Genomic DNA, 26,682 nt, shown 5'->3' with positions numbered 1-26,682 from the left:
AATAATTTATGGCATAAATGGGCCTTAATAGGTAATTTTCTGCTTATAAAGGGTATTTTATACACGCTTATGCATTGAGGGTCCCTTGGCGGGTGGAGGGTCCGGACCTTGGACCCACCGGCCAGGTCCAACCAGCCTCATACCACAGAGGTCTTCGACTTCTTCCTCGATTCAAATTAATAGCAAGAGTAGAACCCTAACCGGTCAGTGTGGCAGTCATTCAAGAATCTGAAAGACCTCATTAATCGATGTCGCTCTGATACTGGTAACAGGCTCGAGCAAGATCATCCCATTTTGGAAAGGATTTAGTGGGAAGAGCTTACTAAAGAAGCGAGCACCTGAATGTATAAAGAGCATAGAGAAGATAGACTGGAAAGGATAGCTACTTTAATATTAACCATCTGCTTCGTATGAGACCTTATCGATTAGCTTATCGTTGACAATAAATAAAACAGTGTTGATGTCCGCAAGACTATCAGAAACTAGAAAATATCGTGAGGCCTGCTCATCTTGCAGTAGGAGTCTTGCTCGTACTCGTATACACTCCACAAAGTTCCTCGGGAATTCAAATCTCTTCCTCGGAGCAGACTACTTTCACTTTCCGTTTAGAAACTCATCATGCCAACAACTACAACACCGACAACAAGAGCAAATGGAGCAGCGACAATAGGGGTCGCCATACTACCGTCGCCGCTTGATGTCGAGGTAGCCGCAGATCCACTATGAGTGGCTGTACCATTCGACATCGTAGGAAGAGTCGTGGCAGGCCCTATAATAACGACCGTTGAAGAAGTGGCAGTTGCGTTTGTTGACTCATTAGAGGCCTTGATCTTGAAGAGCGGGGACTCATTGAAGATGGCATAATTGTTGATATTGCCAACCTTTATGTAGTACTTGTCGCCGGTTGGAAGAGCGCTGCTAATATTCCACCTGAACTTTCCGTCGCTGCCATCGGTGCTGGCTATGGGGATGGGTTAATCGTAGATACAACGCTGACTGGAATGGGTGAATGATACTTACTACTGATAACTTCGAGCCATTCTGTGTTATCGGAAAATTCGCCATTTTCTAGCATAAGATCAATCGGGCCCGAATGGCCTTGGTTTGACGTATCCCACTCGATGGTGTAAACGGTGCCGGCATGAATGGTTTCACCCTTAGCAGGCCGGGTGATCGGATCAAATTTGGATTCTAGGGAGAGGGCTATGCCAAATAGGCTGACAAGAGCCGCTGCGTAGTAATCGAAACGCATATTGGATATTATGTAAATGCTTTATGAATAAATCGTGAAAAAACTCAGCTTATCAAAGTTGGTTCGATTCGGAGTAGAATAAAGAGCTGGCGGGGGCAATCAAAGGACTTTAAACTCTTGGAAATCATCTCAAAAGTGAAAATGGGGGCCAGTGACAAGCCGCAAGCAAGAAATTGCACGGCACTGGTTATGACGATAGGATAGTTAGGGGCTAAGCATTATGGTATCCACAGCAGGATGGCTGGTGAAGAAATGGGGCCGTATGCTGAGAGGGATTTGAGGCTCAAGTCTCTTTCTCCTCTTGCCCGGGATGGATTGGGGCTGTGTAAAGCAAGGACCTGTGTTTTTCCTCTCGGGGTTATTTTTGTCTCTTATAGTTTGCCCTAGAGTTGAACAAGGGACTAAATATCATGAGACTCTTTCATCTGCTTTACATCCTCGTTCTCGCCGCATTCTCACGGCTGAAAGCAGGAGACGGATTTCTTTCATATCTTGTGTTCCATGTTCACTGGATTGTGCAGTTTTGCGCAGGGAGGGGATCGTATCCAGATTGGCCCCCAAATTCGGGCTATGGATCGGCGCGTGAAGCGGGGATGTTGGGAACGTGCATCTGCAAGTGCGGCACAACGAGGCTGGACATCACGGCTGTGTACATTGCCCATGACGCCAATGTGCAGGGACTCACAGCCACTCCAAGCGCCTTAATAGGGCTGTTTCCTGGCGAACAATCTAAACCAAACTCACGAATCTTTTAGTTTAGAGAAGTGACACTATCATTAGTACGTGGCTAGCTTGCATTTCGAATGTTGCTGATTATAGCAACATGCCGCGCCAACCCATGCAAAATACGATTAGCTTGGGCCCCTCCCCGCATCTGCATCCGCGGCCCCTATTATGGAAATTTTTGCACGGGGTGCACAGATTCGAATACGAGGATTCTATAATCTGCCCTGCGTATTATCAACCAATTTTAATATGGAGACTAAGTGAGTTAGCTGCAGCGCAAAATATTCTCGATATCCCCTGATCTATAAAATATACCATATTATACCCTTGGTCCTCCACATCTCGGTATTTATAACTCTAGCCTGACCTCAATAAACCCTTTAAGTACATATCTGGCCTATATCACCATCTGATTCAACGCATATACTAATTAGTCAAAATTCGAAACCAAGCCCCTCTACAACTATAATGCGATTCATTTCAGATGCTAGTATATGATATAGATTTTAAATCTGAATAAAGCTAAACTAGATCTATTTCCGGGTACCCATACCCCCTAAGGTTGTACTACTAAGCATTATATACTACCTATGAATCAAGATCTCTTCCATGCAAGTCAGTCCCTTGTTCAACTCACCACAATACCCTTCATGTCGCCGTCAGCTCGCCAATTTTCAATAATTCCAAGCCAGTGCTCGATTCCCCAGCCCCAAAGACCCGACCGCGCTAAGACCATCTGTTGCTCGGGTGGTATACGATCAAGGTCACCCTCTAGATTAGAGTATCCTGGTGTGCATCCAAGTGCAACCCCCATTGGCGCAGAATGGATCATAACTTGCTTGCCCCAGTCCTCTACTGCCTCCGTGGATGGCGCAACAATGAAGTGCGCACCATTGGCCCTACGTTTCGCTTCGGCCAATATGTACGATATGTGCTTCGCGTATTCATCGAGACTGAAGCGATAGTTTCCACTTGTAGACGCCTGCAGAGGTCCAGAGAGGAAGAGATTTGGGAACTTGGCATCGATGATACCGTGCAGGGTTGTAGGGCCGAATCGAGGCCATTCCTCGCTCATGGAGACTCCATTCAAGCCTATAACTGACATGCTTGCTTTCTCAGCTGGCGTGCCAGCGGCCGGTGCAAGAAAGCCTGTCGCGAAGATGACTACATCAGCCTGGTAGGTCTTGTCGCCGATAACCAGAGAGGCTGCCGTCATCCGGTTGACGCCCTTGCCGTCGGTATCAACAAGGGTCACGTTGTCTTGATTGAAGCTCTTGAGGTAGTCGTCGTGGAATAAAGGACGTTTACACCATACAGGATACCAGGGTTTTAGTTTCTCTGCGGTGGCCGGATCCTTCACCTCTTCATCCACGCGAGTATGAATGCGATTTTGATGGGGAATGTCGATCTCAATCAATCTTGCCCTGTATGCAGGGATTTCTTCGGGTAATTTGGGTCCCTCGGTATACCCAGTTAGACCAACTAAGCCAGGAGCGCGGGTCCATCCATCGTTGACCAGGTTGACTGCTGGTACCTCGCCAAGAGTGAAATGTTGGTGGAAGTTCCGCATTCGCTCTCGTTGCCATCCTTTCGATCGTGCAACCGCTTGATGAAACCATTCATCGTCAGTCTCACGTTGATCACGAACGTCCACCGAAGCCGGCGTCCGCTGTATGACATAGAGGTGCTTGCACCATTTTGCGACCTGTGGAACGATTTGTACCGCTGTCGCTCCTGTGCCGATAATCGCGACCCGCTTATTCTTCAATTTGGCAAGCACCGGGTCTTTGGGAGATCCACCAGTGACATTGTATGCCCAACGAGCAGAATGGAACATGTCACCTTGGTAGTCCAGAATCCCCGGGATGCTCGGCAGCTTGGGCCAGTTAAGCACACCAGCAGCAATGGTGACAAACTTGGAGCGAATCTGGAGAGTAGTTGGAGATTGACCCTTGCGACGCTGGATTAGATTGACCGACCATTCTTTGGCATCATCATCCCAAACAATCTTCTGTGCTTGGGTTTGGAAAACGGCACAGTCTATCAACCCCCATTTCTGCGCAACAAGATTGGCATACTCCCGGATCTCTTCGCCTTGCGAATATCGGTGCTTGGGTACGTATCCCGTCTCCTCCAGATATGGGAGATAGGTATAGCTCTCAATGTCACACATAAGCCCGGGATACCGATTCCAGTACCAGGTGCCACCAAAGCCACCAGCCGGGTCGATAATGCGAATGCCTTCGACTGGTATGCCAGCCTCGACCATGCGAACGGCATTCTGTATCCCGCCCCATCCGGCACCGATGATAAGCATTTCGCTTCGCTCATCGGGGAACTTGGCTTGGAGGGGTTGGACTGCTGCCGGGTCAGCCCACGGGTCATCAGCGAAACGCTCATACTGAGCTGACTTTGCGACTTCGATGAACTGTGCGTTTCCGTCATCGCGCAGACGTTTCTTTCTTTCTTGTTCGTAGCGGGCTCTCATTTGGGTCGGTTGGGTGGGATCAATCTCCTCGTTGGGAGTGGGTAGAGCGGCATTATCTTTAGTACTGATGCTGGACATGGTGGACAACAATGTGTATTGGTGAGTTCAATTTGGATTTAACCCGGATGGCTGGGGACAAGTAAAAAAGAACAAAGCCAGTATATTTAGACCATTGCAAATGTCAAAGCTGAAACCAGCTGCGTCAGAGTATTTATTTTTTTACCCCGCGGTCAGCGACCGGGAGCTGAAAGGCGCTTGGACAGTATTTCCGAGAAACGGTGTACGGTGTCACCACCTACACGGGATACGAATGTATTGCTGGAATCTTTCAACAGATCGAACATTTAGAAATCATAGAAATCAATGTCTGGACCCTATTTTCTTCCATGACAGGTGATTCAAAAAGAGTGGTGAGAATTAGAATTCTTAAATGTAAAAAAGTGATTTAAATATTTTTTTCTCATTAGAATATATACATTCCCGTCAAAATTAGTCATTAAAATATTAAAAGATGTACTGTGGTACTAGCCAATCGCATCTTCGCCATATTTCCATAGATGTGGCCCCGCCCACAACCCTTACTTAGACACAGATTTGCGACTGTGGAATTTCTTGTTGTACCTAGGCACATTAGCGTATATCAAAAATAAGTGTAAGGAATTGATCTTACTGTCGCGAGAACCATCCGAAGCGGCTAGAGGAACTTGCTGAGACTTGGTCTTGGGAGCAGTTCATTTGTTGGAAAATATTTTCAATTTGAGCTGCATCGATCTTTGGTACTTCGGTTGTGCTCGAGCGGGCCGATTTTGGGCTTGTGCCGTAGGGGCCAGCGCCGACGACGGGGAAAGCGACCATTGTGGATTTGAGGTTGAGTTTGAACGAGACTTTGCGGGTTGGTCTGTATTGTTGGTATACCAGGGTTGGTGCTGGTATTTGAGGAGTGAAGAAGTGAAGTGAATTGATGTTGATGATATTCGGCTTGTGGTGATTGAAGGCGAATTTATCTTGTTTCTGTTCCTCCCCTAGTATACTTCTGGTTAGATCTTTTGCGGGTTTTTTTTTGGTGTCATGAGACGCAGGGGCCGAAAATAACAACCCGGCACGGGAACCCGACCCAACAACCCGCGCCCAGGCCCTGGAAATTGCCACCGGTGTAGGCCGATCACCCGATCACCCGGTCAAAGAATTTTTCCTAATATATTGACCCCATCTAAACCGGTTAGCCTATCATAGTTTTCTATGAGTGATTTTCGCTTGACAGGTCTTGACCGTCTAGAACAATCTCCGCCGATCAGAATCCTTATTTCGTTTATCATATAGTACGGATCACGCGGCACTGTGACACATGTGATTGGCTGCGATTGGAGGCCCGACCTTGAGATAGGGGCTATACCACCCTGTTCTCACCTCTCATATCTCCATTTCCGGAATAGCTACCTATCCTATCTATGACCATTCAAAACATGGTAATACTAATATAGAACTTCTGGTTCATACGGGAAAAAAAAAGACTCGATTGCGCACTGCAAGTCTTCAATCTATACGCATAAATTGCAAACTTTCGCCCAGACCGGCAAAGGTCATACAAGTCTGCTCTTAGGATTCACTGCAACTCATCCTAATGCTAAAGACCCTCCTGAAGCTCAAATGTGTGAAGGATTTTTTAATTAGGTTGCGGGTATAAAGTGGGGCCATCTAGAAAAAGAAAGAAAATGACAGTCATAACTAGCATTCGTTCCGAAGGGGTTTTCGGGCCGCGTTCAAGGGTTCAAAAAGGACATCGCGGTATATTATCCGGGCATCTCCTCATCTCCCAAACACTAACAAGGTCTAGTTGAGGTTCTCTTAGCTAGAATTTAACTAGAATTAAGATGGCTGATCTAAGTACAGCACTCTCAATACCTAGGTATCACGGATACACCCATTAGTGGATTATTTTCGGGCCCAGCTGTTCAGTTGTGGTCTGATAAATGGACTGGAGAGACAGGAGTGATATTGCTAAGCTCCAAGGATTACGTAGCGAAAGCAAAGAAGATAAAATATGGAACCGTGATCAGCAGGATCATGAGTCTTCTGTTAGTCTGAGAAGTTCTGTGGGTCGGTCTGTGCGGTCAGATTGCATGGTTCCAGGGATTGTAAGGAGGTGCCAAGATTCTGATTCTCGCTTCTGTCTGATAAAATTGAAATTTTGAGAACTAAGGACTAGCGACTGCCATAAAGGGGCTCCCTTCTATATGAGAAAATGTAAAAATGGCCCCCAAACTAGCCCCCAAATTAGCCTCACATCTAGACATTGAGTCATTAGGGAAGGATGCCCAAGTTTGTTAAAGGCCTATAGATCTCCGCTACCTAGTCCCTTGTATTCGGTGCCTGAGAATAACGAAGCAGGAGCTGCGTTATAATGTCTTTTTTTTTTTTTTTTGGCTGAGTGGGCTTAATGAACTCGGGTGTTAGTCTTAACATTACCGAATAGTCGCAGGTTCGACCGGATCCTCAAAATGGCGTGCTTGCTGCAGCCAGCAGCTTCCGCCATCCGCAGGGTAGTTAGTCCATCACTATTCAAAATATTAAGAATAAGCGCCGATTTCGCTAAGTTGGGAGCCATGATTCGTTGCACCCCTAGTGGAAGTGCCAAATTCCAGTATCTCATCAATTCTCCGGAAATTTGCTCTTTGAAGGTTCTTGGGATTGGGGGCGGCGGTGCACCCAGAACACGAGGGGTCTTGAAACACGAACGCATACCTGTTTCAAGTTTGAATTCCAAATGTTAATTCGGAGATGTAGATGATCCGGGCTTAGCTATGGAGCTGCTCTATTCCCTTTTAGGAATCCCTGTTCGTCGGATCCATATCCGTGCGGCTAAAGCTGCAGCTCGGTTCGTGGGGGCGGAATCCGCAGTTCCCCTCAAAAGAGGGCCAGAAATCAAGTTTCTCAGAGTTGGAATACATGCCAGATTCATTAACTAGTTATGACCCAGAAGTCAGTCTACTATGGATCCAAACCTTTCCGACCTTGTGCTCGATACTCGAATACAAGTGGAGTTTGGGGACAACGTCACCTACCGGCACACGGTTCAATCGAAGGTTTCCACTGCTAGACATGTCAGGCGCAGACATCGGAAAGACACATGGAAGGTGGAAAGGATACTTGGAAGCGGCTCCTATGGCATCGTGACTCTCCATAAATGCCTGACGAGTGAAGGACCAACCGAGTTGCAGGCCGTGAAGATGATCGAAAAAGCCGTCGTCTCCAAGGGCATTGACTACTACGAGGAGCTAGAGGCAGTTGCAAAATTTTCGCAGAAAAAGGTATAGCCTCTTCTCACGCCATACATCCTAGCCTGACTCGAGTGACTCAAGCTTATATTGTTCTCTAGTACGAGGGTCTATTCGTCGAATTCATTGGCTGGTATGAGAATGATATCTCTGTATTCATTGTTATGGAGTACATGGAGCATGGTGATCTGGACTCGCATCTACAAAAGCCCTTGCCCAAGAACGAAGCTCGAGAAATCACGTTACAAATAGCGGAAGGCCTCGAACTCCTCCATGAGAGTGGCTTTGCTCATCGGGACCTCAAGCCTGCGGTAAACAACCTTTGGGATGAGGCTTCAATACCATTGCTAATAATAATAATAATAATAATAGAATATCTTTGTCTTTCGGAAAAGCCCCGATTGGTGGGTTAAAATCGGCGACTTTGGAATCAGCAAACGCTTCAACGACAGTGACGGCCTTCAAACATGGGTAGGAACTCCGGGCTTCCTTGCCCCGGAGGTACGATTTCTTGATCCTTATTACAAGGAAGATGACGGCATTGAGTCTTCATACACAGAGAAAGTCGACATATGGGCGCTGGGCGTCATAACGTTCTACATGATTTTCTACAAATTCCCATTCGGTACTAAACAGTCAACGAGTCTAAAACAGTATCTCCAGGGTGCACCTCTTTCTTTGCCACTCTTACCAGTCAGCGAGGAGTGTTCTGATTTCATCAAGGCAGCAATGGCCCCGAAGCCCTCGAAGAGACTTTCTGCCAAGGAAGCTACGCAACACGACTGGCTCCGACGCACTGATGTGCCACTCGGGGAAATGAAAAACCTGAAAATAACGGAGGCGAGTCTCCCAGGCGTTGCTTCGAAGCAAGATCTTCGAGAAGCGCTAAAGCCTGCGCCAAAAGAGGTCAGCAATAAATTGTCCAGAGAGAGGATTGAAGAGGCCAATGTTTCAGCAGAAAGCTCGGATTGGTTCACTGCGGACAATGGTTTTGAAGCTGAAGAGCAGTCCAATCCACAAGCTAGACAGCAATTGTCTTTTCAATCTTCAGTCTCTTTTGGACTCCTTGGGATATCGAAGAAGTTCCTCGTGTCTCCACATAATCAAGGACTCCAGTTTTTCCGCGGAGACAAGTTAGTGGAAGCCGAACTACTGGCTCTACATAATGAAGGAGTGCAGTTCTTCCGTCAAAACAAGTGGAAGGAAGCCGAGGCCATGCTTCAAACAGCGGTTGAGAAACGCAATCAATTGCTCGGCATGGTACACAAGGACACTCGCAACTCATATCATTGCTTGGGTGTTCTTTACTACCATATGGCCAAGTACTCGCAAGCCAAAGACCTGTTTAACCTAGTGCTGGAGGCTCAACTGAAGATATATGGTCCGAAAAATGCATCTACGCTCAAGTCTCATTATTGGGTTGGCGTCCTGGAGATGCGCGAAGGTAGCTATGGCAAGGGACAGACTATTTTGCGGGACGTGGCAAGCATGCAGAAAAAGGTCCTCGGGTCGAACCACCCAGACACCCTTCTTTCGATTTCTGAATCTCAATGGCAGCCTCCACAACCTCCTATATCCACACAGCTTTTGGAGATGAATAAGGCCACGATCGCAATAAAAAAGTCCATCCAGAACCTCCTGACAGGACTATTGAAACACCCTCCACGTAGTGGACCTCGGAAAAGAATTCGAATTCGCGTGAGACTGCCACAGAGCTCTCCAAGGATTACAACAAATGATGAGCCCAAACTCTCAGCCTCATTCATAGTTGAGACCCATTGCCGCACCATTGCTGAATTAGGCCAAATTTTACATGGGCAGGAAGACTATGTGGGTGCCAGAGAGCATCTTGAAAGGCAGTGAGCGGATTAAAAGAGGCTCTTGGACCAACACATGTCGATTCACTCGATGCCCTTTATTGGCTTGGTCGCAACGAATACTTACAAGGCCAATATAAGAGGGCTGGAGAATTGTTCAGAGAAGTGGCAGATGGGCGAAGAGCAAGTTTTGGTCTGAGCAACAAGAGTACGCTCCAGTCTCTCAATGCTCTTGGAAAGGCACTTATCCAGCAAAAGAAGTGGGTAGATTCCGAAGCTGTACTTTGTGATGCTGCCGGTGGGTGGGAGCAGATGGATTCTGTGCATTATGAGGATTCAGGACAATCCTTCATGCTACTCGGGGTAGCATTATACAGGCAAGGGAAAATTCAAGAGGCGGAAGATTTTCTCTGGGCTGCCAGTCAACAAATTTCCAACGTTGGAGCAAGAAATTCCGCAATGTATCCAGCGGCCATCTGGCTCGGACTTGCCCTTCTTGACCTACAGATGCACTCCAAGTCTGAAAAGGCTTTTCGCTGGGCTGTTGCTGCATCAAGGAATGATGAAAACTTATCGGAAAGTTCTCTATGGTTGGCCAGAGCCATGTGCAAGCAAGACAAGCACGAACAAGCCAAGCAATTATGCCGCTTTGTCTTCGAGGAACGGAGCATCAGACTTGGCAAAGATGCCCGGGATACATTGGAGTCTTCTTACTGGCTTGGCTATGCGTGTCACCACACAAATGAGTACTCTGAAGCGGAAGCTCGTCTCTTTCAGGCGCTGGTTGTATGGAGAAAAAGTTTTGGACTTTCAGACTCCACTACTCAATGGTCTTTACATTGGTATGGAAAGACTCTACAGGCGCAGCAAAAATACAAACTGGCAGAAAAGGCTTTCAAAGAACTGGTTGGAGCCAGAACTCTAGCGCTTGGGCACAATCATGAGAAAACATTGAGCTCGATGGTATCATTGGCCAGCTCACTAGAGTCCCAAGGGAAACTAGCAGAAGCGCATGTGCTGTTCAAAGAAGCATGGGGGGAATGGGTTAACAAGCGTGGGGCTGATGACCGCTTAACTATTGAAACCGCGAGATGCATGGAGAGAACGAGGCTTGAGTACTTCAAGGGTCTGTCGCGTTCCGTTGTTTGACTGGGCGTTGAGCATTTTTCTGTATTCATAATTACCCGCTGGTCGAGTAGGATGAATGATTATTTTCTTGGTCTTGGGATGTATTTCCAAAATAAACAAAGATCCCAGAGAGAATATTTGCACTAACGCACTCGGTCTCTGGCGTTTACAACCGCTGAATTAGAACATTTGCACTTCGACAAAACTTCGGCATCGCTTCAAGCCCAGTATATAACCCGTTGGGTTCGCGGTTCCTAACTAGGTCAAGCATTTTCAGGTATAACTCTCAAGTTTGTGTTCCACTCCCTATTTCTTTGTTGAGACTAAACTAGTAGCTCTTCTGTCTCCATAACACTCATTTAAGAGCTGCCTTGACCTCTCCTCCCTTGACAGAAATCCACCTAATCGGCAGCGCCTCAAAGATGGCCAGCACAGAAAAAGCGACGCCGACATAGACCGCATTGGTAATAGCAGAATTGTAGGCTCTCAATACGTCCAACATCGGTATAAGAGATGAGCCACACGTTGTTTGAGCTTAGTAAATACTTTTGATTTTGGTTTTGATCTCACACCACAACGCCAGTAAAAGGCAGGCAACCACCCATATGCAAAACAGAAATAAACAAGGAAAAGAAAGAAAAGAAAAGAAAGCCTTCGCACGGAATATCTCACTATTATCACAGTCACGAAGTAGATATCCAATTAACCCACTGACATCCACAACCCCCGGTGCCCCCATCGATACCTCCATACGTCGAATTCCCACTAACATCGTCCCCATTCGCAGGATTGATCCACGTCCCACCAACACCCCGGTACTCAGCCTGTAACTTCCGATCCGTGATGTTGTAATGTCCATCTTCAACAGCGTAGCAATACACCAGTTTCCCATCTGCTTCGCCGCCATGTCGGTCCACGGTTATGGTAACCGGGTACGGGAATGATCCTGGTCTGGTGTAATCCGTCGCGGAAGAGGATGATGTTGCCGAGGAGGTGGATGTAGGCGTTGCGGATGAGGTTGCACTTGTTCCATTAGATGAGGAGAGGAGATCATACCCCATTTTACCCGGCTGGGTCCAGATTTGAACGAGGAAGCGGGTTTGGGACCAGGTGCAGCGTACTTTGGCGGCGGCTTTGCTGACGCCACCGTTTTGGTCGTTCGGGTCAGTATCGACTACACTTCCATCTAGGGCGGCGAGTGATGCGAGGAAGATTGATTTGTCGTAGTAGTTGTAGAAGCCGTAGTGCTCATCTGATTGGCCGCGGTTGTAGAGGCGTACGGGTTGGGAACTAGGGAGTGGGTAAAGTTCAGCGGCCGCCGCGGTGCCGTCGGAGTTCTCGTCGGGGGCCGGGATGATTTTTGTCAGGTTGGTAGATGTGACCTCCGTGCTGGATCGGCGGAAGAGGCCTGTCGAGGACAGATGAACGGGTGAGAGGATGGACATATAGAAGGGTGTTTCTTCGCCGGCGTAAGGGACCGAATTGCCATCTGTTGTGTTGCCGATGAAGGCCTGGTCTGCGACACTTGGTGCAGCTGGATCGGGTGTAAACAGACCACTGTCTCTTCGGAACTTGCGTATCGCGGTCGAGTTGACAGTATCAGTTCCATTGGCGTACGTTCCGTTGCGGAAACGGATCTCGACGCGGAAGCTGGGGTTGTCTGCCGGGTAAGGCTCGTTTCCAGACTGCTGGTCTTGCGGTAGAGAGCAACTCCAGAGAGTAGATGGGCTGATACAAGTCGACTTTGCAGACTGTGTTTCTGAACCAGCGATTGTCGCAATCCCTGTTGGCATGGGCGGATACCCGGTCAAATTGAGCCACGTAGATTGAACAGGCGTGCTATCTCCTTTGTGTGTCAATGTGATCGCAAGAACGGTTGCCAGGACCACAATGATCAAAAAGATAGAGCAAATGCCAAAATACCATCTCCGACGAAGTCGACCTTCACGCCCTGGACGCCCAAAGCAGCCTTTGTTGCTGAAGCATCCTCTTCCGCGCCATAATCCACCGACCTTCCTACCAGCAGCATCTTCACGCTCAATCCTGCGACGCCGAGCCTCTCCGGGCCCGGCCATTCCAGTGGGGTTCATGATCCCTGCTCCTGGAGCAGGATGCTGGTCATATCGCGGCGGAAGCGGAACATCTCGTGAGTACTGTGTGTAAGCGGGTGCTGGTGCATTTACTTCAGACAGCGGAATTGAGCCCGGCCCTCCCGCAGCGCGTTGAAATGCCGGGGAAATGGGCATAGGGTCTGGAGCCGGCATTCCGCGTACCAGGCCTTCTGGTTCAATTGGTGGCTCTTCGATGCCTTCTTTCTGCCACGACCATTCTGAAGGATTCAGTTGTTGTTGTAGTACGGGAGGCTCCTTTGATCCTTCAGATACTTGTTCCTGGGCCATATGCTGCGACTCTGGCATTTCGTTATGAGGAGGGAAAACCGGAACATAGTGGGGTACTGTTCGCTCCATTGTGAGGGTGTGTGGCGGAATTGCAGCTGGTGCGGGAGGATAATGATAATTGTTGATAATTTGTGGAGGAGCAGGAGTTGGGGCTGGCATTGGTTCCCTGGGCATCTCCAGCGGCGGCGGAGCTAGTGGTTCCTGAATAACCGGCGCAGGAGTAGACTCTGGCATATGTACAGGTTCGGGCTGAGGTTCAGGAACGGCTTTTCTGGGTAAACTCTTTGGCGGCTCTGACAGGCTTTTCTCATGATCATCAGAAATCGAGGAGGTCCAGTCATCCGAATCAGAACTAGACGTTGGCGATTGTGCACTCTTATTGCGGTCGACATGGTTTGAGCCTTCACGGTTTGGGGAGTCCACATCAATGAGTAGACCTCGAGCTGTAGCCATGCCACCATTTGTGTTTTCTTGTGCTTCTGACACACCAGTGTCCTGAATTTCAGCCCCAGCAAGAGTCAACCCTCGATCACCCGTCGCGTCCGTCTCGGCGAATTGTCGACTTTCAACAACACAAGCCGGTGTAATGGAGCAAACATGGTTGTAGCACTCAAAGTAAGGAGTCTTGCTGAACAGCTCATGCGCACACGCCTGAAAATACTCCGCTGCTTCACCCTGAATAGATCGACCACCAAGCATGAACGATGCAGTAGTTTGTCTGTTGCTTTTGGAAACAGTCGCAGCATCATCGTCGACTCCAAGCGAGCGAGACTGCTCAATCCCATCGGGAGTCTTCAGATCTTTAACTTTATCATCATTCCACCACTCTGTCATCGTCGTGTCGGGAGTCTCTGGTGAGAAACATGACACCTCTTTTTCCCACCACTCCTTGGATTTTTTTTTCGTTGCGGGAGATGAAGGGTTTTGACGAGGGAAGTTCGGACTCAACGGTGACTTCTTGCCGAGTAGTGGAGATAGTAGGTACGTCCACCATCCCTGGGACGCTGGCCTCACTTCTGTATCGACACTCAGTTCTTGCTTTGTTAAAGGTGCTTGATCATCGTCTTCTAACGCGCGGGAGAGTGGGTGTTCTTGTTCCGGACTGTCGTCCTCAATAATAGTATTTGCGGAAGACCGGCGCTTCTGTTCTCGTCCCGCGGCAATAGCATGTGCATTCAGGAAATAAGAGCCCAGTTTGAAGGAGTGCTGCACCGGGATTGCAGGCACAGGTGGGATATCGGTCTCATTTGCCCATAGACGGGGTGTTGGCTGGGAGTATACACTGGAGGTAGCTCGGGGCCGTAGCCCCTCGGGACTGGACGAGGACCAAGGTGCATCCTCGCGGGCTGGAGTGACGATGATCGATGGTGTGACGGGGGTATGTTGATCGCCTGCGCTGTCGAGCTCCTTTGCCCGGTCCGAGGATTCGTGGCGTGGTACAGTGAGGCCGATCATGACATGGCGGTCCGAGGGTGAAAGGCCGTGGTCATGTCTGTCGCTGAAGGGATTTGCGGGGTTTGGGTCCAGAAATGAGTTTCCACTTGACTCTATTGTCTCGGGCAGCTGTTGGAAGCCGCGTGATGAAGCAGCCGCCGCAGTATCCAAGTTCCTCCTGTCAACTGTCTTTGACTTCAGTCCAACCCGTTCCTTCTCTCGTGCCTTTGACAAGACCTTCAAGTCATTCAGATCCACAAACGGCGCAGCCGCAGTCTCATCGGACTTCCTGTTGCCTTTAGGTGGAGTCCCAAGCGTAAAGTCCGTGACGAGATTCAGTCCAACCGGTTTTGCTGCGCTTTTCTTCTTCTTTGTGATGCCCCGAATACTCAGTCTCGGGGCGATCGGAGTCTCCGGTACAATTCTGTCCCGATGCGAGAGGTTGGGTGATCTGAGACCATCTCGTCCACAACCAGATCTCGTCTCGAGCTTTTGTCGGGTCGCTTTGACCAAGAAATCAAAGGGTCTAGTCCGCTCCAACTCGCGGTCCTCTGCCGATGAACATGACGGGCTCGAGATTTCCTCGCTGATGGGCGACGATAACGGAAAGTTCGGGACTGGGACTTGCAGCTCTGGCTGGGGCTTTTGTCGCTTCGAGACCATCGTGATGTCTCAGGGTCGAACTGGGTTGGCTTAGCTGGAGCCCTTCAGAGTTGATGCTGTTGACATACCATGAGTTGAATAGATAACAGTGCAGGAGACGTGCGTCAATCTTGAATAGTGCAAACAAAGAGTGAGTTATTAATAGCCGTGACGCCTGAAACAATGCACTCAAAGAAACGCCGTCATTCACTCATGCAGAACGAGAGTAAACAAAGACTGAAACTCGACGAGGAAAGACCGAACGTGAAAAGAAAGTTGCAAAAGAACACTCCGACTCGGCAGCCTCCATGCTCATAAGCAAAACCTAACGCTGCATCGGTGCAGCTGCTACTGCTGCATGAAGCTTGGGCGATCTCATCCGGCAGTGTCACCAACATCCCCAGATCCAATCACATCCCCTCAACTTGGTTGTCTGCAGAAACCCCAGACACCTCAACCCGGTAGCTCCCATCCTGAAGCCCCCTATTGGTTCACATACGGGGGAGACCACCAGGGGTCGAGTGGTACTTGGATGCATGTGCGGTTTGAGGCCGGCATTACGCGCCGTGGTGGGCGGGCGCTTACAGGGGCCAATCATGGAGGTGAGAGCTTCAGTCTCAAAATAGATTGGCCTTTTTTTAGTTCTGCATTGACTGCCTTCGTCCAGGTTAAAAGTGCTTTGTTTGCTTGTTACATCAGGCCACGTTCGTGTGTACTTTTTATCAAGGTGCTGTTTGAGGTAGGGTGACAAGCAATGGACGGGCCAGGCCTCGTCGGATATTCATTTGCATGTTTTCATGTATAGGAACAGTACAATCCCTGCAGCTCTCGCTTTTGGATATTTGGTACAGAAAACACCCGTCATTCCCACATGCCAACAATCGATAACCCCGTTTCCCAGTTACCCCAAATATGAACATGCAGTCGGACCGATGATGTCGGGGCGAGAGCCCCGGAAAGAAAACATAAGAAAGATATAACTGAACATCAGAGCGATTGCGGGTATGATCGATGACACAAACAAAACAGGGGAAAGAAAAAAAAAAAAAAAAAAAAAAGGAATCGACTCCTAGCAAAGAAAAAGGGAAGCTACTCGACGCCCTGCGGGCAACGTCGAGATCCATATCTAAAACAAGGGATATATAGAATGACAATGTGAAAAAGAGTCGCGGACATTTCGCGGGTATGTATCCCGGCATGACTAGTCATTTCTCATCCGTGGCAGGTGAAGGCCATGGGCAAAAGTCTCTACCGTCGCTCGTCAGTATACTGGATCCCCTGCATCGGGGCCGAGGATCCGTTCATGAGCGGCGGTAGAGTGCGAGGCTGTTCCTGGGCCATGTTGGACCCGTTTCCGAATCCACCGAACACGGGCCCTTGGCCGTTGGCCGGGGTAGCCGACATGTGGTGTTCGAAGATCGAGGGAGTCCGTGACGGCCCGTTGGCCTGTTGCTGGTTTAATTGCGCTTGCATTTCTTCGAGTTGCGTACGCATGAGAGAGTTCTCTCGTCGCGTTTGGGTAAGCGATTTCTCGAGTGAGCTGATGTATTCGATGGCCCGGGTGAGCGTTTCCCATTTGCTGGACTTGTTGTTCTGGGCCTGAGGAAGACGCATCCGCAGGGCCTCGAAACAGTCTTTCATCTCGCTTCGTCGCTTGCGCTCGGCGAGCTTATGTGTGACGCGCAATTCGGGTGTTCGGCTGTAGGGCGTATTGCCGCCATCCTCGCCAATCAACTCCCGAACCTGCTTGTGCTGCAGCGAATGATGGTGTACGTTTTGTGGCAGTTCTGAAACATTCGATGAGCATGACGTCAGGCGCGGAGACAAAAAGTGAAACTTACCATGCTGTCCACGCGGCATCCGCGACTCGGAGTACATGCTGCTGAGCGACTCCGCCGTACTGCCTTTTCGAGAGAATGGGGGGTTGGTGTTTTCATTGGACGAGATGGAGCTGGACCGCGCAACGTCGGGATCGGGGAAGGCGTACGCCATACCCGCCGTCGGCGCCTCGGCGTTGTAGATCTCTGACCGGGGATTCGAAGAGATCGGAGGAGCGCTGCGGCCTGCTGCGAAGTTTCGGGGCTCACCCGGACGTGGTCCCAAGGGGGACAGAGGCTGGCTGCCCCCGGAGTACCGGGGTCCCCGGTAGGCATTCACGTCAGTGTTGATCCCTCGCTCCCGCTGCAGACTGGACACGATCGAGGACTGCGAGGCATTGGTGCTGTGGTAGGGCGACGCCGGGTTGATGGCCAGCGAACTGATCCCCTGGTTCATGCGGCTGTCGATGGAGCTGCGGCGCGATTCGGATACCTCAGCCACGCTCCCCCGTTGAGATGAGGCGTCGTAATTTTGATTGATCGAGGGAAGCGCTCCATTGGGCTGAGAAGTATTGAAGCTGGGCGAAGGCTGTTGCGCACCGGCCGAGGAAGGGGTGGTAGAGTGGTCATAGGTATAGGGCGAACGGTCTGGAGCAGGAGCAGGGTGGTTTCGGGTGGGCGAGGGTTGCGAGGTCGAGGTCAAGAAGGTGAGAGAGGGATAGTTGTTGCCGGTGCCATTGGTGGTGGTCGAGTAGGTGGAGGATCCTGCAGGGTCAGCCCGCCGCACATCATGCGCTCCGGGAGGAGTCGTCCTACTTGTGCTTTGGGGCATGGACCAATTGCCCGAGTCCCGTTCAATCGTGTTCAGCGACGAATTACCGGGCGACTTCTCTGACGAGTTCACGCCGTTCATGTTTGCGGTGAGGGTGGATATGGACGGCAGCGTCTGATTTGAAGCGGCGGGCGTCTGAGGGCCCGAGACCGACTCCCACGGCCGATGAGCGACCGACTCCATGGTGGCGAGAGTGAGACGGGGGAGGGACTCCACGGACTCTCGGGGGAGGTTGAGGATGCGTAGGTGTCAGGAAAGCGATCGGGGGTAGCTCCACACTTATCGCATATTCTTTTCGCCGGAATCAATTGAGGGGCGAGGAGGTAACGATCGGGGAAAGCGTATATCAAAAAAAGAGAGAAGCCCGGTAGAGTCGGGGAGAATAGAAAAGAGAAGGGGGATGGATGATACAAGGAGGGGGGAAAGACGATCTCACGCGAAAGGGCGAGAGTTTCGAAGAGTATTGTACCCGATCGCCGAGATTTAGGGTCGAGTCCCGGTTTTCTCTTTTCGCTTTTCGCTTTTCTCTTTTCTTTTTTCTTTTTCAGTTATTGACTTTCAAACCGGGGAAGGAGGAAGTACCGGGTAAGCGTACGGTAATAACGGAGCGCAAGGGAGCATCAGAACGTGGCACAAGCAGGTGGACTTGGGGTCGAAGCCTCTTTGGGGAAACACGGCCGAGCCCAAAGTCTGAAAGTCTGAAAGTCTGAAAGTCTGAAAGTCTGAAAGTCTGAAAGTCTGAAAGTCTGAAAGTTAAGACTGTGACGGGGTGGGGAACTGCAACGGTTGAAGAAGCCGCCGGATGATCTCCTCTTTTCGGCCGTGATTCTATGTTACCTCGTAGATCGCTCGCCTGAGACCGATCGATCTACTGGCGTCGTCCTAAGATGCTATACCTGATGATCGCCGCGTCAGCCTGGAAAGGCAATGGACGAAAATATCAAATCGACCGACAATTTCGCATGGAATGCGTGTATTGTTACCATGCGCCAAGCCCCCGATGGGCGCTACTGCGCACCACATCTCCACCTGTGTGCCACGAGGCTGACCCTGGGGAGAGAAAGAGGCAAGGGTGAATTCCCCTCAGAGTTACATTTCCACCTGGGTTGCCAATAGGACCGTCCCGTATCCCGAACGGCCGCCCGTTAGGATTCTAGTTGCGAATATAGCCTATCCGCGGCCTTTTCCTAGGGTCCGCGCTGTACAGACGCGGCGGTGGAGCTGCTGCTAGTGACATTCTGAAGAAATGTGGCATTCGGGCTCTGATTCTTCCTTCTTCCCCCTTCGATGCAAGGAGCCACGTTTATTTCTGCTCGTCCATTACATCACCACCAAAGTCTTCACGTCACGATGCTCACCGAACGTGGTTGAGGTTTGTGCGACCCGCCGTGCTCCCTGGCTAGATACCTCGCGATTGCCTACTATTGTTACTATTTTTTTTTTACTGATGTGAGGTACCGGCGGCGGCCACCTGTCGACCCGACTAATGTGATGGAGTGACCCTCGACACCCTTCACGTGGCGAATGATCGGCCTCAGGGGAGACGGCTCCTTGCAGTGATGGTGAAGGGTCCATAAGGAGACAAACTGCAATGCGACCGGGGGGAAAAGTCGGCTGCATGCCGGGCACGCGCTAAACCCCATTGACGTTGGACACATGGCGGGACTGAAGACCTGCAGCTTTGCAGGGATGTCATGTATCAGATACTTGGGCGGCGCCCGCGTTGTACTCGGTGACGCTGGTACCGGTACGAGTACGCTCGAGCTGCACTCTGTACCACACACATGGCAAATGCATTCATTCACCTTCGCCCCTCCGGTCGATAGCCCAATGATAGCTGCGCGGGCTACATCCTATTATAGAATGGTACGAACCGCTCTTCTGATTCGTACCACCCCGGACACGGGCAGCTCGCGCAGAACCGGAACGCCAAGCGGTGACACCACGCCCCAGTCGGCGCATGCGTCGGCTTGACCAGAAGCTTGACCCTTCCCGACTGGGCCGGAGATGTCTGCACCCTCCCGCGAGAGTCGGTCACCCAAGGAGCTGCGCGTAGCCAGGGTCGGTCTCGTTCGAGACCCGCGCGCCTACTCCAGTCCTCTCTGCTTCGTATCCTTTCTTTTTGTATTATTCCCATTATTCCCCCCTTGGCGCTCGGTGCCCGTACGACCGGACTCTTGGCGCGATACCCAGAGCTTCTTCTGCGATGTATCTGTATCTAGGGTTTGATGCCCGAGCTTTCGGAGTCGTCAGAACCTGACGGGAGCCACCCCCGCCCCTTCGCACTCCCTAGCCCTTCTCGGCCCTTGTAAGCCCTCATTAGCACCCCCCCCCCCCCCCCCCCCCCCCGAGCCACTCGTCCATGTACCTATCGGTTTGTCGGGTACTTTTTCCAGGGTAACCGGCCGGTCTGGTTTTGATGTGTCGATTCGATCTCGGCCTTGTTACCCGAGAGATCGATCGCGGTTTGCCCCATTGGCTCCACCGAACTTGTACACAGGTAGCCGTGCATACGCAGTACTATGTATACTGTACTGTAGGCAACAGGATATCCATTTCTGCCAAAGAAAGGACTGGATCGGCCCGGCACCGCCACTGTCAGCGTCTGTGGCTGTCTCTCCGTGTTTCACGTTCAGGCCTTGTGCCTTTTTGCAGGTACTCCACCGGACTCCACTGGAATACAGATCATACAGACGGTACTCCGTACTCCGTACTCTGTATTAGCTGCCCTATCGTATCCTACCCGCTACTTCCTCGCCACATGGCTCCTGTAGCCTTGCAGAATGTTTCTGACTTGGGGAGAACGCCCGATCAACGCCCGATCAACGCCCGTACATACGTCCGGTTTGACACCGTAGCAGCCTTCCATACCGGGACCCCGGCCGTGCTCATGGCTATAGCTTAATCTTCTGGAATGTGCAATGCGACTCTACCCGTTCCCACTCCTAGGGATGGCATTTCAAGATACAATAGAGTTAGCTATGCCAATGGTGTGGGCCATGGCCCATGCACCGACGAAGCCATGAAGCACATTCCGCCGCCCACGCTGCCGTATCGTGGTCCAGTCCTTGCTGCCCTTCCCCAATAGTCTCACGCCCTGAACACGCGACGTTACCACCACCCGGGCTAGGCTTTTCTCCATTCCACATGATTCAGCTGTCATTTTCCCCGCCAATCACCCCGTCTCTTGTGTCGCAGAGAAACCCTTCCCTTGTGTCGCGTCGATCCTTGCCCCGGCCCTTTCTCCCCGATGCTGGGAGAGTGAATCAAGCAGATCATTCCCATGCTATCATCCTCCCTTTCTCACGGCGCCCCCCCCCTGACTACGTGGTTGTTCATGAGTCCTGCCCTGCTTCGCGTGTCATTTGGTGCCCTGCCCAGGAACCTGGATAAGAGACATGTTTGAGATGTCGGAATACCCGCCCGTTCTTCCCATGCTGCCTCCTCACCGGTCCTGTCTCGGTCCATGTGCATCCCTACGTACTTGACATTTCTTTTGTCCGCGATTGTTCACTAGACACCCTAATAATTGATTGTCCCCCATACCGGTGACTCAGTGGCCCAACCTCTGATTTGTTTCCGTCGCGCCCGGCTATAGCGTTGTTTCACGGGTTTCAATTGCCGCCGGCCTTGCTGCTGTTTCCCGTCCGTCATGAGGTTGGCGTTCTGTCCGTTGGGTAAGCGCCGGAGGGGAGATTGCGTGTTTGGGATGTGAGGGGCTACGGCAGGTTTGCAATTACCGCCCTGTAGTTCTGCACCTTGTGCCTGAACGCCTCTCGTATGAGGGTTCTCGCCGTTTCTAGACTCCTGTACGCATGCGTCATTTCAAGGTTACTGCGACATCCCGGGTTTCGATTCGATCTTCGGTCGCTGCCAAGATTGATTGAGAGCCAGTGGTCCGTTTACTGTAGTATCTGCAATGACGATTTGGCGACTCGCCACCCGGTACAGAGGCACGGGGTTTGGGTTTATTTTGAGTTATGCACTGCAATGAGAACCCTAAGGTAACCGAGGAAACCCCTACACCCGTGAACCTGCGATGCAAACTTGATCAACTTTGAAAACTCCGGTGTCCAGGTGTTCACCGTTGAATGTTTACTTGAGTTCTGTAGGTGTATATCTTATCTGCTTTTTAGCTTCCCAATCTTAGAGAGGAAAATCAAGAGAAACATAGTGCTCATGTGGGCCTTCATCCGCCTTCGAATGTGCGGATGCCACCTTTGCCCGGATGGAAGACCTAAAATCTATATAGCAAATTTTGGTATGGGATAGCATCATTGTCGTTGGCTTAGACAGCTGCTATCTTTGCAGTTTCACGAGACTCGAGCGGAGTTGGAACTCGTTCCAGCTAAATCCAACTCTACCTCCATTCCATTCAACTATAACCTTGAACCACCGGACCACCCCAAAGCCCGACAAGCTCATCTGACATCTCTGAATACATACTTCAGCTCCAGCTCTTGTGGCTCAATCTTCCCTTGAAATCAGGTAATCACACATGTGTGCCCTCCAACCTAGGATTGCAAGATTTACTGTTCCCTCCAGTTCTAGCCTCCACAATATATCTCAACATCATCCGACCCACAGGCAACCCGTGGACATCAGCACCAGTCTTTTCTTCAATCTATAATGGCATCAAAAAGATGCTCGTAAACGGCGGATCCTTCAGCCTAGGAACAAGAATCGCTGAAGTAGCCCTCCACTCGGCCAAAACGTAATCGCAACAGCCCGCACCCCAAAAAAGGCAACGCAGGAAACCCCCAAATGGAAGAACTCGGCGGCTCAGAGGATCCTCGAAGTTGTCATAGGAGATCGCCCACTCGGCTAGCTACTGATACTTATTGACCGAGATCACGATGAACCGGACTTTGGTGAACAAAGCCCGTAACTTTACCGGCCAGTTTCTAGACAGGTCAAGCGAGGATTAGTATTCTCGGTATTTGTTTACTATTTTCAACTTTATGTTATTTGTAGCTTGGATGCTTGTTCTTACACATCTGAACATCTTGTTCTCTTATTCTTTTCGAAGCTTTTTCTTGCCGTTCTCTTAAAGCGTCTCTCAATATCTTCTTAATTCCTTTTCAAAGTTGTAATGGCGTATCTACAAACTTTTGAATTGCTGTACCAAATGTGCCAAATGCTAAATCACAATATACCGCCATATGGCCCGTTTATTCTTCATCCTCGTCCTCATCATCCATTTCTTCATCGTCTTCGTCATCTTCGTCATCTTCGTCATCGTCCTCAAACTCAACTCCAATCTCACCGGTGATATCCCATCGGTCACCCTTGGCGTTGGCGCTGACATACTTGACGAACTTCAGAGTACCGTTGTCCCGAAGCACAATGCTCAGTCTGTTCCAGCCGGCCTGTGTGCTGAAGAGAATTCCATCGTCCTCGTCTCCGGAAGCTCGGTAGATGGCGGGGTCGGCCTTCTTCTTCTTGGGCCCGAGGACTTGATCCGCGTTCTCCTCATCTTCTTCGTCGTCCTCTTCCTCGTCACCGGCCATGTAGATCTCGTAGCCACCAACAGCAGGATGCTCCGCAGCCTCGCCGTTGGACTTGTCCTTAGGCTCGGAAGGTTTTGCTGACGATCCGTCCTCATCGTCGTCCTCCTCTTCCTCCTCAGCCTCCTTCTCCCACCCAGTTGTCGGAGTAAGACCGAGAGTGAACTCCAAGCGCGGCTCCTCGCCATCATATCCGCTGGCCAAGGTATAGTCTGCACCACGGCGGAAGCGACGGGCAAGCAAGTTGTGGCTTTTGAGATGATCCACACCAGTGATAAGTGCCAGCCACTTGCGGAAAGGCTGAGAAGGGAAAAGGACATTCAACAACTCCTTAATGGGGTTGCTGTTGTCCTCGGACGAGGCCTGTTGATAGAGATAGCGGTGTTTGTGTGGGGGCTGAGCGACAGTCCACTCAGTCTGATCCTTGATCTCCTGAGCAGAGGCGGGCAGTTTCTGCCTCTCCTGCTCCTCGATGTAAGCACTAACCCGAGAAGCAAACTTCTCATTGAGGAAGCGCTCGAGACTGAGCGAAGACTCGCTTGCGAAGGTATCTGACATCTCCTCCGCAATGTCGGGAGTCAAGTAGGACGGCGCAAGGTATTGTACCAGAAACTCCAGGTCGGACTCGGTAAACTCGTTGCCCTCAGCCTGCTCTTCCACCTTGCCCTTGCCCTTACCCTGCACCTCGGGCTCTTCCCAAGGCACGGGCTGGGGCTGAGGCAGATCGTACATGTCACCACGGCCCTGTAGCTGCGCGAGACTGCTGCGCTCAGCCAGCTTCTCCTCCAATCCTTCCTCGTATCCATCCTCTCCCTCTTGGGGGATGTGGAACCATCCACTGATAGCCATGCGCACCCGCTTCTTGGACTTGTCCTCGCCTTCGCGGTGGTGGTACACTTCCTCGACATCGTGGAAACTCTCGCCGGGCTGAACGGTGAAGAAGCTCAGCTGGTTGAAGGCGGGCGGAATGGAAAGGCTAAAATCGGGGCTGGGGATCTTGACGTCCTCGCCCTTGGCATCCTTCTCTGTCTTGGTAGGATAGAGACGCAAAGCACCACCCCACTCGGCTTGCCACGGGGTATCGGGGTCGGTAAGGTAGAGAATATAGCTGACTCGACGGCTGCCAATGACATCGTCATGGCACAGAAGATGACATCCCTCGGTGTAGATGTTGATGGCCATGTCAGTCTTCTTTCCACTGAGCTTGCCGGAGCCGGTCACAGACGACAAGTACCCACGGAAGCGCGCCGAGTACATGGCATCGCGCAGCTTGAGCAATGACGGCAGCTTGGACAGCGAGGAGTCATCGAGGCCATCCAAATTGGCCAGATCACCAGACTGGAAGATCTTGTAGATATCGGTTTCCTTCTCGGTGAAATGGAGGTGTTTTTGAATCTCCTCGCGGACGGATCGCAGTAGCGAGTCTTCGATCAGGGGGTGAATGACGCCGTGGTAGTAACTATAGCTCAAAGCAATATTAGCACCAGGGTCATTGGAGTATTTGGTGACATAAAAAGACATACGGGCTCGACTTAGCATAGGAATCAGTGTACTGCTGCTGCTCCGCAGGATCGAACAAACCGTCGCGGAACCGCGCAGCAGCTTCCTCGCTGGAAAGAGCGCGCTTTTTGGACTCTGGCGGTCCATTGCCATCAATTGACGGCCTCTCTTCTGCTGTGCGCTTCATTTTGCTGGTTGTATGAGCAGTGCAATGCCAACAAGCAGTGGCCTGATCATAAAATTTTTGGAGGCGGTGAGCGCCGTCAACTGGGCGGTCAACGGTCTCCCGCATTGGGGTGTTTTCGTTTGATGTAGACGATCGCTCAGTCAACGCTCTTTCTTTGGTTTTGAGGTTCAGAAATCTCGCCATTCTGTGAAACACTTGTCTGTCTCATCGTTGACCCGGAGAAGGTGAATCAGATGTTTCATCCACGACTCCGAATCAGTACCTGATCAGGTACGAGCGCGCCTATACCTCTCTGCTGGACAGACACCATTGCACAATTTTCAGATATCGATATATTTCCGGTCTTTTATCACGGATACGAACTGAGTCGATTGATTCTCGTGTTTGTCGTGGCTATACGAGAGATTGGTTCCTGGCAGAGCCTCAATCGTCGCCACAGGAAACATCCAGTCAGCACGCCACCTTGGAACGGGCGAATCCTCATTCAGCCAAACCGGGACTTGCCTCGTGACTTGCTTATTTATTGACCGGGGCGGTCTTGGTATTTGCCTCAAATTGTGTAGAGTGGTTTGCTCTTGTTCACATACTCCACCCACAAGCCCGGTGTCGTCACTTCCCGCAGCCTGGAACCACAAGATCGCAGCCCTGACTCCGATTCTGCACTTGGCTCTAGACACTGTGCCAGGCCTTTGATATCCGTGACTGGGATCTTGTCGCGTTCCCTTTCGCCATGCAGCCTGTGCCTGCACCTGCACCAGAGGGCCCTGAAGCCATGATCCAGGACGATCGGCCAGGGACTCCGCCCTGCCCGCCTTATTCCCCGGTGACACCAGTGTTCGCCCACCTCGACCCTGTCGCATCCAACAATGCAACAATAGTGCCACCCCCTTTGTCGTTGTCGCCGACAAGTCGCATTCCAGAAACTTCCGGTTATCGACCTCCGCGACCGCCAGCAACCCCAGCCGTCTTCAAGCCTGAACCGCCACCCGTCCCTATCTCCGAGAGCGAAAACCCCGATGCCATCGCCCTCCGATCCGCCATATCTATCTTGCAGATGCAGAAACAGCAAAGTCTGCGCGATCTAAAATCATTGGAGCGCATGAAAGAGACCGCCGCTGCGGACCCCGAGGGATTTGCGCGCGAGTTGGCAGCTGGGCGGTTACGCACCGAAGATCGCGGGGCTGTGATCCAGTTTACAGACGACGCCGACGAAGATGAAATGGAGACGGATGAGGATAGCAAGGAGGACTCGAAGCAACCAGAAGGTGACCAATCACCTGCATCGAGATTTGGCCGCATACCACCGCCGCAGAACATAGTTCGAATGCCGCCCATCAACTGGGCCAAGTACCAGGTGGTGGGAGAACCGCTAGATCGCATGCATGAGGAGCAGTTGCGTCGGCCGTATGCTGGAGAACCAAGACGAGAACCTGCACCGGAGCATATGTTGGCCTCGCCATATCGCCCCTTGGTTGATCAGTTGGACACTCCTGCACGGCTGCCCCGGCCTAGCAAGACCAAGAAGTCATGATCATGAACCTGCTCAGAAGAGCAATATTATATATCCTTACGACGTCATGTACCTATTATGAGAAACTCCAATTAGAAATGTCTTCATCAGATCTTGCATGTTTTATCTGTTCCTCCTAACCCTACTTCGAGTTAATCGTATAGATCC

The 26,682-nt window shown here is 50.9% G+C and overlaps 8 protein-coding genes across 8 annotated transcripts; 2 read left to right on the top strand and 6 right to left on the bottom strand.

The window, feature by feature from the left end:
* Positions 1-605: 605 nt before the first annotated feature.
* N7498_000122 (GPI anchored serine-threonine rich family protein) lies at positions 606-1,252 on the bottom strand (the record flags this gene model as incomplete). Its single annotated transcript, XM_058447185.1, has 2 exons — positions 606-961; positions 1,021-1,252. The coding sequence occupies 2 exons, from the start codon at positions 1,250-1,252 to the stop codon at positions 606-608; spliced, it is 588 nt and encodes a 195-aa protein (XP_058312596.1).
* A 1,354-nt stretch (positions 1,253-2,606) lies between these two features.
* Positions 2,607-4,544, bottom strand: N7498_000121 (flavin-containing monooxygenase; the record flags this gene model as incomplete). Its single annotated transcript, XM_058447184.1, has 1 exon — positions 2,607-4,544. One exon carries the CDS (start codon positions 4,542-4,544, stop codon positions 2,607-2,609), a length of 1,938 nt encoding a protein of 645 aa, XP_058312595.1.
* Positions 4,545-5,044: 500 nt separating this feature from the next.
* On the bottom strand, positions 5,045-5,321 carry N7498_000120 (uncharacterized protein; the record flags this gene model as incomplete). The annotated part of the gene is made up of 2 exons (XM_058447183.1): positions 5,045-5,087; positions 5,137-5,321. The coding sequence occupies 2 exons, from the start codon at positions 5,319-5,321 to the stop codon at positions 5,045-5,047; spliced, it is 228 nt and encodes a 75-aa protein (XP_058312594.1).
* Positions 5,322-7,456: 2,135 nt separating this feature from the next.
* Positions 7,457-10,707, top strand: N7498_000119 (uncharacterized protein; the record flags this gene model as incomplete). The annotated part of the gene is made up of 4 exons (XM_058447182.1): positions 7,457-7,774; positions 7,843-8,052; positions 8,114-9,600; positions 9,720-10,707. 4 exons carry the CDS (start codon positions 7,457-7,459, stop codon positions 10,705-10,707), a joined length of 3,003 nt encoding a protein of 1,000 aa, XP_058312593.1.
* A 662-nt stretch (positions 10,708-11,369) lies between these two features.
* Positions 11,370-15,182, bottom strand: N7498_000118 (uncharacterized protein; the record flags this gene model as incomplete). Its single annotated transcript, XM_058447181.1, has 1 exon — positions 11,370-15,182. The coding sequence occupies one exon, from the start codon at positions 15,180-15,182 to the stop codon at positions 11,370-11,372; it is 3,813 nt and encodes a 1,270-aa protein (XP_058312592.1).
* Positions 15,183-16,409: 1,227 nt separating this feature from the next.
* On the bottom strand, positions 16,410-17,993 carry N7498_000117 (uncharacterized protein; the record flags this gene model as incomplete). Its single annotated transcript, XM_058447180.1, has 3 exons — positions 16,410-16,948; positions 17,003-17,743; positions 17,795-17,993. 3 exons carry the CDS (start codon positions 17,991-17,993, stop codon positions 16,410-16,412), a joined length of 1,479 nt encoding a protein of 492 aa, XP_058312591.1.
* Positions 17,994-22,981: 4,988 nt separating this feature from the next.
* On the bottom strand, positions 22,982-25,004 carry N7498_000116 (oxidative DNA demethylase; the record flags this gene model as incomplete). The annotated part of the gene is made up of 2 exons (XM_058447179.1): positions 22,982-24,776; positions 24,841-25,004. 2 exons carry the CDS (start codon positions 25,002-25,004, stop codon positions 22,982-22,984), a joined length of 1,959 nt encoding a protein of 652 aa, XP_058312590.1.
* A 730-nt stretch (positions 25,005-25,734) lies between these two features.
* On the top strand, positions 25,735-26,535 carry N7498_000115 (uncharacterized protein; the record flags this gene model as incomplete). The annotated part of the gene is made up of 1 exon (XM_058447178.1): positions 25,735-26,535. The coding sequence occupies one exon, from the start codon at positions 25,735-25,737 to the stop codon at positions 26,533-26,535; it is 801 nt and encodes a 266-aa protein (XP_058312589.1).
* Positions 26,536-26,682: the final 147 nt, after the last annotated feature.

Source organism: Penicillium cinerascens (assembly GCF_028974065.1).
Source record: "Penicillium cinerascens strain IBT 15544 chromosome Unknown contig_16_segment0_segment0, whole genome shotgun sequence".
In the NCBI taxonomy this organism is placed as follows: domain Eukaryota; kingdom Fungi; phylum Ascomycota; class Eurotiomycetes; order Eurotiales; family Aspergillaceae; genus Penicillium; species Penicillium cinerascens.
The sequence above is the reverse complement of the archived record's forward strand: the minus strand, read 5'-3'. Positions and strand labels throughout refer to the sequence as shown.